The following is a 15,108-nucleotide window of genomic DNA, read 5'->3' as shown; positions in this document are numbered from 1 at the left end:
ATACAAATTCTGTTTCTCCAAAATAACCTCTAAGAGGAATCAATACAAAATATATATATAGTGGAGAATGTGAGTATCTAAGCAAAATCCATCAATCAAAATAAAATCCCAAGATACTAAGGATCTTCGCCATAATAGAAACCTCCAGAGTGCCTCAGCGAGGAGCCTCACTTCCTGCATCTGAAAATCACAAAATTCACATGGGTGAGAACTAGAGGTTCTCAGCATGGTAATAGTGCCCAAATATCTAACACGTAATGTCCTGGAAAAGCCGAAGACAATCCTAGAACTTCCAGATATAATTAAAGCGTATAAACAGGCTAAACCATGAGAAATGTAAATAGGCAACTATCTTATGGATCTTCAGACTAACTAAGTATCCCCTTTCCAAATCCTGCAAACCTCCCAACTGCCAACAGTAATTAAGATGCAAACACAAGTATAACAAATAAAGAAATGCACAAGTAGGAAGCAGATAAGGCAATTAGGCAATTAGCAAGTAATGATGCAATCAATTAGGCATTCCAAACAAATCACATATAATGCATATGATACATGCCTGTCCTAGTCGTTGATGAGTCTCATCTGTCGGTTATAAAGCCAACCCGACAAGTCCTGGTAGCTAACCATTGGACTGTCCCTCTGTCGTGCATCCCCAACTTGAGTTATCCACAACATAACATCATATATACATATATATACAACATCCTCACTGGTGTATATTTACGGGGGCGAGCTCATCCGGAACTTTCACAATGTCCGACCACACTTACGACATAGGGTCAGCAGAGTATCGAGTCTCCACCAAGAGCACGTGGTGGCTAGCCACTGCTTTCACCCAGGGAGACTCGTATCTCAGATAAGTGGAGTACAACAATCACAATAATCAACAGTTTAGCATATATGCATATAAATCACATCCATATATTATCATTCATCTCAGCCATCCGGCTTACAATTCATAATTCGTAATCAGCCATAATCATCATTACACACCACCATTCGGCTCATTTTCATACTCAGCCATTTGGCTCATATCATATACAGCACTCCACCATCCTCCTCAACAACTCGTATCATCATCATTCATCATATTCATCATAACATCTCCTTTCTTCACCCACAAGTTACCCTCTCCCCTAGCTTACTCTCATTCGCTAAGCATTCTATATCAATTTAAGATCTAAGGGATAAAACTGGAGGTTTATAAGTGTGAAATAACACCTCAGAAGGTTACGAGCTTGTTGGGAATGTGAAAGAATTGAAAACAAAAGCTTTAGAAAAGAACTGGGTCTCGTGCGTACGCACAGGGGTGTGCATGCGCATGCACAGGAGCATTTTTAAAAGTGTGCGTACGCACAAGTCTGTGCGTACACACAGAAAGCAAAATCTCCATAGTTGAGTGTGCGCACAAGGTGTGCTAGCGCCACCAACAGCATGCCATTCCCAACGTGTGCGTGCGCACAAGCCTATGCGTACGCACAGCTCGAAATCCTTCATTGGTTGTGTGTGCGCACAGGGCGTGCTTGCGCTCCCATCAATAGCCCTGCCCCTGCATGTGCGTACGCACAAGACCGTGCTTGCACATAGGTCCAATTTTCCGCGGGGTGTGCGTGCGCACACAAACCAGAAATCACAAATTCGGCAGAATTTGCAGAATTTAGATTTCTGGCCCAAACTTCCAATGATCATATCTCCTTCCACAAAATTCAAATTTCAACCAAATTTAAACCATTTTAAAGCTTATGAAATTATCTTTCAATTGATTATAAAAATTATCAAATTCCGAAAACAATAGCTCAAGATATGATCCGTTGAAGTTCATCAAAATTCTATTTTTACCACAACTCATAAACTTCCCGTTTTCAAACCATACTCTTACCATTCCTTACCAAATCAACCCAAAACTCAACCATTTCAATCATCAATCATTTCCAAACCTTTTTCAATCATCAATCCCTAATTCCATCATATTTAGCAAAATTCTCAATTTAACAAGTTTCATATCATAATCAACATTTCACATCTCAATCTCCAACAAATATTCAATTCATCAATCACCTTATATACATATATACGCATATCAATATTACACTTCTGTCATGATCATCAACAAGAGCCTTAACCCATATCATCAACTAAGCATATAATTCCTATCACACACAATATTACATGCTTTACTAACTATTACAACCACTCACAATCATTTCCACCATCATTCATATATTTTCAACTCAACCAAATTATCCAACAACCACATCAACAATTCCAAAGCACTATCCTAGGGTTACTAGCCTATGTTTTCACAACCACATTACATTTTAGATGCAAAAAACCAAAATCATACCTTGGCCGATTCCCGCTCAACTCGGAACACTCTCAAATTCAACTTCCAAAGTTTCCAAACTCCACCAACAGATTTCCAAGCTTGGGGTTCCACACCAAAGCTTTCCAAAATCACCAATCAAACTCCAAAACACACATATATAATGCCTAAGCCACAATATCACATCAAAATTCAACACTTTCACTAGGATTTGAATTCTCTTACCTTACCCATGGATCAAGGGAGCAAGAACAAGCCTTCCCTTCAAATTAATTTGATCCTATAACACAAAGAAGTTCAAAATCTCAATATTTGTGTCCATGAAACTCGAAACTAAGGGCTGAGAATTGAAGGATAAAACTCAAAATCTCAACATTTTAATTTTATGGATTAATTAGCCATTAATTAACCGAATTTTACATGGCGCATCGATCCAAAATCAAAGAGAAGAAATTTCAGTATCACAATATGCACCACAAGCTGAGAATGTCATTTTTTTCTATTTTAAAAGAAATAAAAACCTATTTCATACAAGAATTTATTACATCTCAATCCCTCAAACTTTTCATTCATATAACTGTTAAAGTAACCTTGTTACAGGTCGTAGAAGAAAACTCCAATGGAAACACTACACCATTTAGGGAGAAGCATCAGATTATTAGGCAACCAGCTCCATGTTTCATACCTCCACCCATACCAGGACCGGGGCCAACCTTATAGTTCAAATCTCAACCTTTCCAAGCACCGAACCTGATGCTTCACACCTCACAGCTCCAACCAAATGACTCAATAACTGGGAAGGCAACTCCAGGAACCACTCATGATGCGATTTCTCAAGAGACATTGGCTGCTGCAACTTCAACTACTGCATCAAAACTTTTGAAATTTGTGCCAACACCTGGCTTCAGGCCTCCTAAACAAGAGTGACAGTGCTAATAGGGATTTAGAAACAAATTACTGTTGTTTTGGTGTTTTGACACTTTAGTTGGAAGTGATTCAATGATTCCAAGAAATGTCTTACTGTTGTTTTGGTATTTTGGTATTTACAAATGTGTAACTGTTATTTAGGGCCATGTTACCTCTGCAATGATATTATGACTGTGAACAAATGAATTACATGTTTGTTGACAATATGAATATAATGGTATGAATTGCTATGCTTGTAAGGTTTACTTAAATCCATGTTACATGTACAAATATTTGCTGCACTAATTTGCATTAAATTCAGGTAACAAACTTTAAACAGTGATAATAATAATTCATCTTCATTTAATTTTCACAATGTTTACATATGCAATTTCATCCTGTCACACAATTCTTGGATACCCTAAAATTATTCATTAAGTTGCATATATAGTTGTCCTAAATAAACAGGCAACCATAATCCCACCAAAAACTGCAAAAATATTACAACCTAACCCAACTTTCACCCATTTTTTTCTTGCTCTTTTCCAATTGATTTTCTAATCCAATCAACCTAATTTCTAGCTCTTCCACTTTTTCATCCACCGCATCACTTAGGCCTTCAAATCGATGCTGGCTATGCGGTAATACCTCCTTTGATATTGTCTTCAAAGCATACTCATTAAACGAAGAAACATAATCATCTAGCCATACAAAGAATAAGCAATGAACTTCTGCAGTCTACATTTAAACAAATTCAAAAGGTTAAAATCATGAACATACTTTGAAGTAAGTATAGAACTTAACACAATCAACACATAACTGTCTATGAACATACCTTGAAGTTAGAGCAATGTAAGAATAACCTATCTGAATTATTTTTGGTCCCAGACATGAACAGAATAGCATGAGACCCGCAATAGCATTTTGGGGAGAGCCATCTCTTCTTCCTTCTACCTCCAACGCTCTCATTAGAGTTCATGCTACAACTCAAACTATCGCCTCCAGCTCGCAGGTTGGAGGATGAGTAACGTTCTCTACTCCCAACCATGGTACTCTAGGATTTCGTTATTATTGTTCAGAATACGAATAGTTTATGGAGAGGTTGGGGAACCAGAGGATGAAGTTAACGTTTCCTCCCTCTTTAACCCAAAAACGACGCCGTTTTTGAATGTGACAGGGGGACAAATCGACCCCTGTCCATTAACCCTAATCCACGCTGGAATTTAACTCTGGACTAACTGCCAGATCAGCATCGATAAGTGCCACATCAGACTTTTTCGTCAATTATGAACGGAGGATACAAGGGAGGGGGCGTGATGGATTATTTTATGTAGGGACAGAGACTGGTGTGGGTGACTTTTTTGGTGAGGGGTCGCCTTGTCATAATTTAAAATGGACAGAAACCAAATTGAGTATTTACTCTCCGTAATTATATTGAGCTAAAATTGTGAGCTTCAAAATTCAGCTCTTGTTCTTGTGCATGCAGAGCTTAATACTTTAGAATAATTCACTACATTATTAGACAATATTATTCATTAATCGAGGTATATTTTAAGATGATTTATGCAATTATAGTAACTCCATCCTTAAAAGAGTGTTATCATTTATGGTTGTTCTGAGAGCTTGTAACCTTTTTCGCTTAGTGATATTATTATACTCATTAGTGTGTGGATAAATTATAGGATTCAATTTCACTTCTTTTCACGCTCAAAAGAAAATGATGAGAAAATGTGAAATGGTCAATCCTAAAACAAATACCGGATTTTCTGATGTGAGTATGTGACCAAGAAACGGAAGCATCCACAGGATCTTTGTATTCAATCAATTTCATTATGATCGGCATTGACAAGGGTTGTTTGAAACATTTGCAATGGGATACTCAAAAAATGTAAAGATAAAACAAAGTTTGATTGATCTACACTCAACCATTTTCAACTCCATCATCTAAATATAACGTACATATTTATAAGATTTTCAGGTACAAATGAGTACTACAAAATAAGCATCTCATTCTATTATTCTGTATACTACATGATATACAGAATCAAAGTCACACCAAGAAAACCTGTAGCTTTTAGTTTTATTAGCAACATCTTTTGTTGTTGGAAACATTGAAACAACAACACATGCAACTTGTGCAGCACAGAAACGTTGGATTTATCAACAACTATCCCCTGATAATGATGCAGTGGAAAAGTCTGTTGTGGATCTTGGAGGAGATGACATGGTTGGTTTTGGTGGCATTTCCATAGAATCCATGCTACCTTCCAACATGTCAATCACTCTGCTTATGGTTGGCCTTTGAGAGGGAATTGTCTGAATGCACCACAAACCCACCATAATCATTTTCTTCGCCAACTCATTTTCTTCTGTGCTCATCACCCCATCAAGCCCCAAGTCACTCCCAACCTCAAGCTTCTTGTAAATCACCAATTGTGGAAAGTATATCTCGCTCGACCGACTCGCTTCAACATTCGCATTCTTCTGCCCTCCAACCATTTCTAGCAGCATCATTCCGTAGCTATAAACATCAGATTTATGAGACACACCTCCGAAACTCTTGTTGCACATCTCCGGAGCCACATATCCAACTGTGCCTCTAGCATATGACATTGACATAAGGCTCTCATCCTTTGTGCCGAGCTTAGCTAGTCCAAAATCTGATATCTTTGGACGATAATTTTCGTCCAAGAGAATATTATGAGGCTTAATATCAAAATGCACAATCTTAGTGTTGCATCCTTTGTGCAAGTACTCCAATCCTTTAGCTATCCCGATTGCAATCTGGTACAACTTGTCCCAACTCAGGGCCGGAGTGCTTTGATCGGCCTTTTTGTGAACAAATTTTTCGAGAGAACCATTAGGCATGAATTCATAAATAAGAGCTTTTCTGCTTCCTTCGAGGCAAAATCCGACAAGAGTGACAACATTAACATGAGATGTTTTGCTAATGCTGGCAACTTCATTGACGAATTCTTCGCCGTTATTCCTTTTGGAGTCATTGAGCATCTTTACAGCCACAGAGGAACCATTGGGTAATTTTCCCTTGTAAACAGAACCATAACCTCCTTCTCCGAGTTTGACTTTGAAGGAGTTGGTCATTTTCTTCACGTCAGAGAAATTATATCTTTTAATACCAAGTGGACCTTGGCTTTCTAGAAAGGCTTCTATATTTCGATCATGCTTATTCATCAATCCTAATTGATTCTTTATGAACTTCCACACCTTAGCTTTATTGCGGCATATGATCACAGCAATCAGAGGTAGTCCAATTCCAGTTCCTAGGAAACCTGTCAGTATAATTCAGCATCAGCAAATCTAATTACAAACTTGATTCATATTATTAGGTAACAAATTTGTTTGAAAAAAATTGTACCTAAAACTAGCTTCAAGACTTTGTGCTTCGAACTACCTGCCAAGAGGGGGGAAAATTAATCATAATTAGATGAGTAGTGTGGAGAAGTGATTGTCAAATGGGAAAATATTTCACTTTTTGAGTTTTACAAGTTTAGATATAAAAAAGTAGAGAATGTTACAGCTACTTTCCTTAAAAAGAAATATTCAATGCCAAATAATGCATGCGTTACACGATATCTGCTTATAGTATCCGTCACACCACAGCATCATGTAGGATGCATTAAATTACGGAGAAAGGTAGAAACAAGTCAACAAATGTGGGGAACTAGGAGACAATTTAGACATGTTAAATTTGTTCCTATGTGACAATGTCAATCATCTTTATTATTTTAATATCTCTTTCACTAATTAAACTAATTGGCAATGTTTACCCCATCAGATTTATTATTTCACAGCTGCAGAGAGTATGCATTTTTATAAACACGGCAAATAGGGGCATTGTTAGGTGGGAACGTCTTTAAGTCAACTTTAATACGCTAGAAAAAAGGTATGTGCTATAATTTAAGAGTATCTTAAGGAGCAATCATTGCAATGGAGAATTGGAGATCCCATTTATATGTAACCAAATCCATTCTGTTCTCATGACACACATGCTATATTAATTTAATTAGTACAGTAGAGAGGTTAGACACCTAAGTCAATGTGAACACAAGAAAATTAGTCATAGTTGGTTTTTCGATTCTAGTAGTGATGATGCTCTTTTGTTTTTAGCTTTTGGTATAAAATAAGATTATAATATAGGGAATAAAAAGACCATTTGATAATTGGATTTTATTTATTATTATTGTTAGTTAGATGAATTTTGACTCTCTTTCTGTTGTTTTTGGACTACGATTGGCATAACTCCGATCCCATTGCATTCCTCTTCACACATTTGAACTTAATCCAAAGGCTAATTGAGAAGTCCCTTAAAAATAATTATTATTAAAAATCAAGATAATTATACATTTGTGTTGTAGAGTTTAGATAAATGTTTTTTTTTTAATTTTTATAATATTTTTAATCAAATAAATTAAGTTCTAATTTGCTATGAATTTGTATTTTATTTAAGAATTTATTAATGGTTAATAAATTATTTTTATAATTCATATACAAGACTAAAATTATTTAAATTTCTAATATTTATTTAAGCTGATAAGTAAACTCATTGCTAATTCATCCAAACTTAGATAAACTTAAATGGTAAATTTGCAAGAGAAAATTAAAAGACAACATACTTTTATGAGAAGAACAAGCAGAAGCATGAGTTCCAGTGGGGCAATAACATGAAAACTGAGAGGAATCAGTTTCGTTATTGGTGCCACATACTCCTCCAGATTCCGTGCATGTTTTGCACTTTGAAGACAAGTCTGCATCATATTGCACATCAAACCCTTCATCCAATGCTCCCTTGAGATTATTCCCTACAGAACCTGAAACTTGCACTTGAACACTAACCCCACAGTTCCGAAACTGCTGAGCCTGAGTTCCATTGACAGCATAGAAACCACGTTTGCTGCTATCATTCTGGCACGTAAAATTGTTGGTGTAATGATCCCCAGATGGACAATCGTAGAATATAGTGATATTGTGAAGAGTGTTTGGGAGAAAATGAAAGGGACTTCCATTGAGAGAAGTGTTGGTGAGGTTGGAAGAACAGCGATCATAGACAAAGTCTGTTCTGACGAGTCTCATGGTACTCTGAGTTTGGTTTATGGCAAGTACATGGAACTTTTGCAAACCAATTTGAAGTGAAGTAGTGTTGTTGGTGCAAGTGAGTTTGAAACCATTGGTTCCACAAAACTGGGGTCTGTTCCCTCCCCAGAAAGGGTAGGATGCGTTGGTGATGCGTGTTCCGCAGCTGAATGGTTTGCTGCAAATGGAGTATGAGGTGTCATTGTTTTCAGAGTAGGATTGCTGCAGAGTTGTAAAGAAGAAGAAAAAGAAAACAAGAATGGTGTTACTCATGATTCTAGGCAGAGAATGAAACAAGGTTATGGAGATGGAGGAGCTCTTATTAGTTATTATTACTGTTGAGGAGCTCTTATTAATAATAATGACTCGGAGAAGCTAATAAAGAGAGTTTCTTAGTTGTTTCAGGGAATAGAGGAAAACAACAAATTAATCACGCGAAAATTTTGGACTTGGACTTTGGCTAGACTTTTCTTGGAAGCGGCGGGGCTACTACATAATATTTTATAGAAAAATCATTAAAAATTTTATTAGTTTAAAATTTCTTTAGTCCATACCGTTTAAATTTTATTCATTTAAATATCTAAAATATATAAGTAAATTGGGTTGAATTAATAATTAGTTTATTAATTTATTTAAATAAGTATCAAAAATTTAAATTCTATTTTATATATAAAATAATTAATTACGACGATTAACAATAAATTTTTAAATAAAATTTTAATTCTCGATAAATTAATTTTTCACACGTTAGATTGGGGAGATATTGTGAAAAAAAAAATCTAAAGCATGTATAATATTATATATTGTGTAGACTAAAGTGATTAGTGATAAGCATGTTCATTTGAAAATTCTAGGAGGAAAGATAAGAGAGCGATAGATTCAAGTTTGGTTAAACAAGATCGATGGCATAGTGCTGAAATGAAACCCATGATTCAAGACTTTTTGGACGTAAAAGGAGTAACTTGAAAGTGAAATTTCATGGGAGCCAGGTTTACCAAGACTATTATACTAAACGTTTTTATATTTTTAAATATTAATAATTAAAAATAATAAATTCTGATAATTTTTTGACATTTCTCTCCTTAAATTAAAATAGTAGAATAATTTATGTATAATAAAAAAAATCTAATGATGATTAAATTCTCTTTCTATTACTTTATTAAATTTTTTTTATTTTAAAAGATTTAAATTCATTAAAAAATAATAAAAATAATATAAATTAACAATTTAGTATTATTTCAAAATTTAAAATTATTTTAATATTTAAATTATTTGTAGAATATGACTAACATAATTTATTTATTAATCTGTTTGTGACATATATATATATAAAATAAAGATTGCTATTTATATTTTGATAATGTCATTCTATTTTTAAAAAAAACTTATGTAAACATATAATATGTAACACCCTCATTATCAGAATGCCACACTTTCGACTGCGTCACTTTGGTAGCAAGATGTATTACGACGACTTCATATACTTAATAATAAAATATGAGTCCTTAACTTAAAACCATGTTGCTGTTTTATTTGAAAAACCGGAAAAAAAAAATACTTCTACAATAAAACAAACAAGCATATACATAAACAAAACTCCTTACCCAAGTAACTTGTACATATTATATACATACAAATTATACAACTCCATCCTATCCCTCTTACATAATTATAATATTAATGGCGAGGGAAGAATAAATAATAACTGAACTAATACATCCATATCACATAAGCTAAACTTAAAAAATTTTCATAAGCTTCTTCGTCGTTTTTTGAAAAGAAAATCTGTAGAGGAGTGAGAACATCGTCTTCGAAAGAGTTCTCAGTAGAGGATTTTTAAGAATTATCGTAAGAAGATATTATAGTTAAAAACTATTTTCAAAACATAATGATTATCAATTTGTTATTCAAATCTAAAATTTGAATAACGGCGACGAAGGCGCGACAACGGCTCCAATAGTAGCTCCCTCACGAGCTCTCTCTCTCTCTCTGTCCGATCTCTCTCTCTCTCTCATCGTCGGTATTGGTGGCAGCAGCGGGACGGATTTGACGGCGAGGCATGGTGGCGCGACGGCGACACTCTTCCTCCCTCCTCCTCTCTCCTTCCGTCCTGTTCTCCCTTTTCTCCCCCTGCTCTTTCCCATTCTCTCTTCTCCCTTTCTTTCTTCAACATCTCTATGTGTGTGTGGATGGTGTTACGCGTGTGTATATGGAGAAAGATGGGATGTGGCGGTGGTGAGACGATGGCTAGGGGTTAATGGGTTCAATTTGGGGATTACGATTTTGTGTATGAAGTTGGAAATTTTGGGTAATTTAGTAATTTTAATAAAATTAAAAGGTAATATAGTAATTGAAAACTAATTTTGAATCCAATAGTAATATTTATACAATTATCATTTAATCATCAATTTACAAATTATTTTTAACTCAATATTTTAATTCAATATTTGGAGATAATCAAATTAGTTTTCTTTAAATTATAAAATAGAGCTAAAAATCTATTATTGAAATTAAAGCATATAAAATTTTTATTATCATTCAATTACTAAAACTTTAAATTATATATAAGAAATTGCTTAATTGATATATAAAATTTCTTATAAATATAATTTCAATTAATATAATAAATTATAAATAAATTTCTTATTTAATTTTTATAAATCCGAGATCTTACATCCTACTCCACTTATAAAAATTTTCGTCTTCAAGAATTGTTATAAAAAAATAAGTTCAAACTTAAATAAAAAAAAAAAAACAGAATCTATGAATAGAAGTATAGGTATTGTCAAAGATGAATATTCAAAAAGGTCAAGTAAGCAATCGAATTCACAGGCAAACAAAGGTATACAAAAACAAATAATAGGTATGGTTGGAAAACATTCAAAACAAAGAATTATAAAGAAAACAATGAAGAAAGAGACGGCACAAGTTCGCTTGGCACGAATAAAAATTACACGTCAAACCGAAACTAACTCCATAACTTCTTACGCTTCCAAATCCCGTAATTCACATTACCTATTACTTCTATTTCGTCCATGACAACCCATTAGTATTCCCATATACATAAATCATTAGTATTAAGTTGGCTATACCTAATATTATGAAGTATAGAATGATAGACTAACAGCGTTAATCATCAGACAGTCATACATATAAAACTCAAACTCTTGTTATCAGAACAAATCATAAAACATGACAGACTCTTAGAATATGTAGTGAAGCATAATCTGTCCATTTTTTAGGCTCTCAACAAATTACTCACGCAAAAGAATTTGGACTTAGACTATGGGTAGAGTTTTCTTGGAAGCGGGGGCTACTATATAATATTTTATAAAAAAATTATTAAAAATTTTATTTATTTAAAATTTTTTTAGTCTATATCGTTTAAATTTTATTCATTTAAATATCTAAAGTATATAAGTAATTTGATTTATTGGTTTAGTCTATTTAAATAAGTATTAAGAGTTTAAATTCTATTTTATATACGAAATAATTAATTAACTAACGACAAATTTTTGAATAAAATTTTAATCACAACAAATTAATTTTTTATTTATATAGAGTTGGGAAATACCGTAAAAAAAAATAAAAAATATCTAAAACATATATATTGTATGTGTAGACTAAAGTGATTAGTGATAAGCGTGTTCATTTGAAAATTCTAGGAGGAGAAGATAAGAGATAGATAGATTCATGTTTGATTAAACAAGAGCGATGGCATATTGCTGAAATGAAACCCACGATTCAAGACTTTTTGGACGTAAAAGGAGTAGCTTGAAAGTGAAATTTCATGAGAGCCAGATTTACCAAGACTATTATATATACTCATAGTTATGAGAACGGGTTACTTAACTATTGGTTCAATTAGTGCGTGATTGATTTATTTGATTAATTCAATTATAATTAAAAAAATATTAAATTATATAAATAAAATTAAAATAATAACTTAAAATTTAAAATATAAAATTTTTACAAACATTAATAATTTAATATTAATTTTTAAATATAACCAATGATTAAAAAAATAATAAAATAATCTCTATAGTATAAAATATGTTCTCAATTTAAATGATGATCAAAAAACACGGTCGATAAATTAAGTCTAAGAAATGGTTTCAAATTTAGCATCAATATCTTCAGCAACCAATTTATTTACCTAAGTGAGTTTTTAAACAACACAACAACAACTATCAAAGTATTCAATTCAACGTTATCCAACAATAAAATTCAAATATTTAACTCAAACATTATCCAACAACAAAAAATTATTTCAAGTTATCCAACAAAATATTCAACTCAAACATTATTCACTTATCCAGCAACAAAAAAATTATCTCAGGTTCAGCAACAACTCTAAACTCTAAAGATTAACCAGATTTAATAACAATTTTAACTCAAATTTTCTCAAGTTCAAGTTCAAGTGTTTAATAGCAATTCTAAGTTTTTAACTCAAATTTTTTCAAGTTCAACAACACTAAAATCAAATATAACAGCAATATTAACTAGATTTAATAACAATTCTAAGTTTCTAATTCAAATTCTCTTCAGTTTAACAACTCTAAAATCAAATACAACAGTAACAAGTCAATAACCACCAGATTTAACAACTATTTTAGTGAAAAAAATAGAATAAAATTTTATAATTTTTAACTCTTAACTTGCGTTGGTTGAATCCGAAAAAATTAAGTCTATCAGCTTTTATCATTGTGTATGCATTAACTAAAAATTATTGAAAAAACCTACGTGATTGTAACAACATAGGATAATCCTGTGCTCTCATCTAAGCATGATAACTAAAGAGTTGTTTATATTTTTAAGGTTTTATCAATCTTTCTATTTGAGATTCATGTTGAGATAAAAAGGCATTGTATGTTTTAGTTATATTTAAATTTAGTTTTATATAAGAATAAATTCGTTTTTCAAATTTTATACAAGTGGATGGATAATTTTTTTATATACTTTATGAATTTGTGCTCTTTTGGTCATTCTATTAGTAGATCTATTTTGTGATAGTTTTTTATTTTTTTATAGTGTGACCTAATTAAGTGTTACGGCCTGGCCCAAAGAACCAACGGGTCGACCCGACCCGAGCTCCATCCGGCCCGGCTCCGCATCCTTCAAACGACCCGGACACGTGTCCTGTGCGGCTCACACACGGCTACGGGACAGTGTCCTAGAGAACATGGGCCTGTCCCCATGAGGGGCCCACTACTGACAAGTATATAAAGGGAAGATTGGCTCTTCCCCCGAGGTACGTCACCTTTTCCATATCGTTTTCCCCCGCCTGCACACTAGCTGACTAGAGCGTCGGAGTGTCTTTGCAGGTGGCACCCCCCATTTTCCCTTCACAACGGGAGCTCGGCTACGTGGCAAATCCGGGCTTAGCGCAACCGCAACCGAGGCATCCTCCCCCCATCTCATAACAACCCGATCTGTCCGGTAACCGACACAGAACATTGGCGCCGTCTGTGGGGACGATCAATGGATGTTGTGCTGGGTCCCGGAGACCAAGGCCGGGGAGCCGGGGCAGAAGGGGCGGCATTTGTCGCCTCACAGAGAGGGCGACGAGGGTCCCCCCGACAACACACCGAACAACACACGAGAACCCGACCCTTCGGAGGAACGGGCGGCGATAGCGCCATAATAATGCAAGAGCTACGTTACAGGGTTCAAAACCTGGAGCGGCAATTGGCTGACCAGGAACGTGGCGAACGAGTTACCGATCCCAGCTACACCCCATCCTCCGAAAGCCAGGAAAGAGACTCTTACCGAAGCCGTCCGCGGCATGCCCCCGCATCCAGAACGGAAGCGGAGAGCACCCGGGAAGAGTCCCCGATTCCGAGGAGGCGGAATGATACGATAATATATTCCCGAGGCAAGGAGACGCGCCGCACGTCGCGAGGCCGCGAAGACGGGAGGTCCAACAGGACACGACAACCTGTGATAATGGGCACCACCCCGTTCCACCACTCCATCCTCGAGGTCCGGCTGCCGAAGCACTTCGACAAGCCGACGGACATGAGGTACGATGGGACTCAAGACCCCCTAGAACACCTCACTGCCTTTGAGGCAAGGATGAATCTAGAGGGAGTAGGGGACGAGGTGAGGTGCCGAGCTTTTCCGGTGACCCTTGCGGGACCCGCGATCAGATGGTTCAACGGCTTACCTCAGGGATCCATCCGCGGTTTCACGGACATCAGTCGTGCATTCCTCGCCCAGTTTACAACCCGAATAGCAAAGGCAAAACACCCGATAAACCTTCTGGGGGTAACCCAGAGACAGGGAGAGTCGACCAGAAAATACCTGGATCGGTTCAACGACGAGTGCCTGGAAATCGACGGCCTAACCGATTCGGTGGCCAGCCTTTGTCTGACGAACGGCCTTCTTAACGAAAACTTTCGCAAACACCTCACCACGAAACCAGTCTGGACGATGCACGAGATCCAGACGGTAGCTAAAGAATACATAAACGATGAGGAAGTCAGCCGAGTCGTGGCTGCCAATAAACGGCAGTCTGGCTACCCCCAATCTCGACAACCTGGCAATGGAGAGAGGCTGAAAGAACAAGTCAGGGAGGAGGCACCAAACAAGGCTCCCAGGTCATTTCCCCGGGTCGGGAAATTCGCCAATTACACGCCACTCACTCTCCCCATCATGGAAGTTTATCAGCAAATAGCCGAGAAGGGGATCCTGCCGAAGCCCCGACCACTCAAGGACCGTACGGGAGGAAACAAGAACCTCTATTGCGACTATCACAAAGGTTACGGTCACCAAACGCAGGACTG

General features: G+C 35.7%; 1 protein-coding gene across 1 annotated transcript; it reads right to left on the bottom strand.

Moving 5' to 3' along the window:
- Positions 1–5,121: 5,121 nt before the first annotated feature.
- LOC130969644 (LEAF RUST 10 DISEASE-RESISTANCE LOCUS RECEPTOR-LIKE PROTEIN KINASE-like 2.4) lies at positions 5,122–8,674 on the bottom strand. The gene is made up of 3 exons (XM_057895473.1): positions 7,867–8,674; positions 6,609–6,644; positions 5,122–6,522 (listed from the first exon to the last, which is right to left on the bottom strand). The coding sequence occupies exons 1-3, from the start codon at positions 8,594–8,596 to the stop codon at positions 5,393–5,395; spliced, it is 1,896 nt and encodes a 631-aa protein (XP_057751456.1). The 5' UTR covers positions 8,597–8,674; the 3' UTR covers positions 5,122–5,392.
- Positions 8,675–15,108: the final 6,434 nt, after the last annotated feature.

This window comes from Arachis stenosperma, chromosome 3 (genome assembly GCF_014773155.1).
Source record: "Arachis stenosperma cultivar V10309 chromosome 3, arast.V10309.gnm1.PFL2, whole genome shotgun sequence".
Classification (NCBI taxonomy): Eukaryota; Viridiplantae; Streptophyta; class Magnoliopsida; order Fabales; family Fabaceae; genus Arachis; species Arachis stenosperma.
The sequence above is the reverse complement of the archived record's forward strand: the minus strand, read 5'-3'. Positions and strand labels throughout refer to the sequence as shown.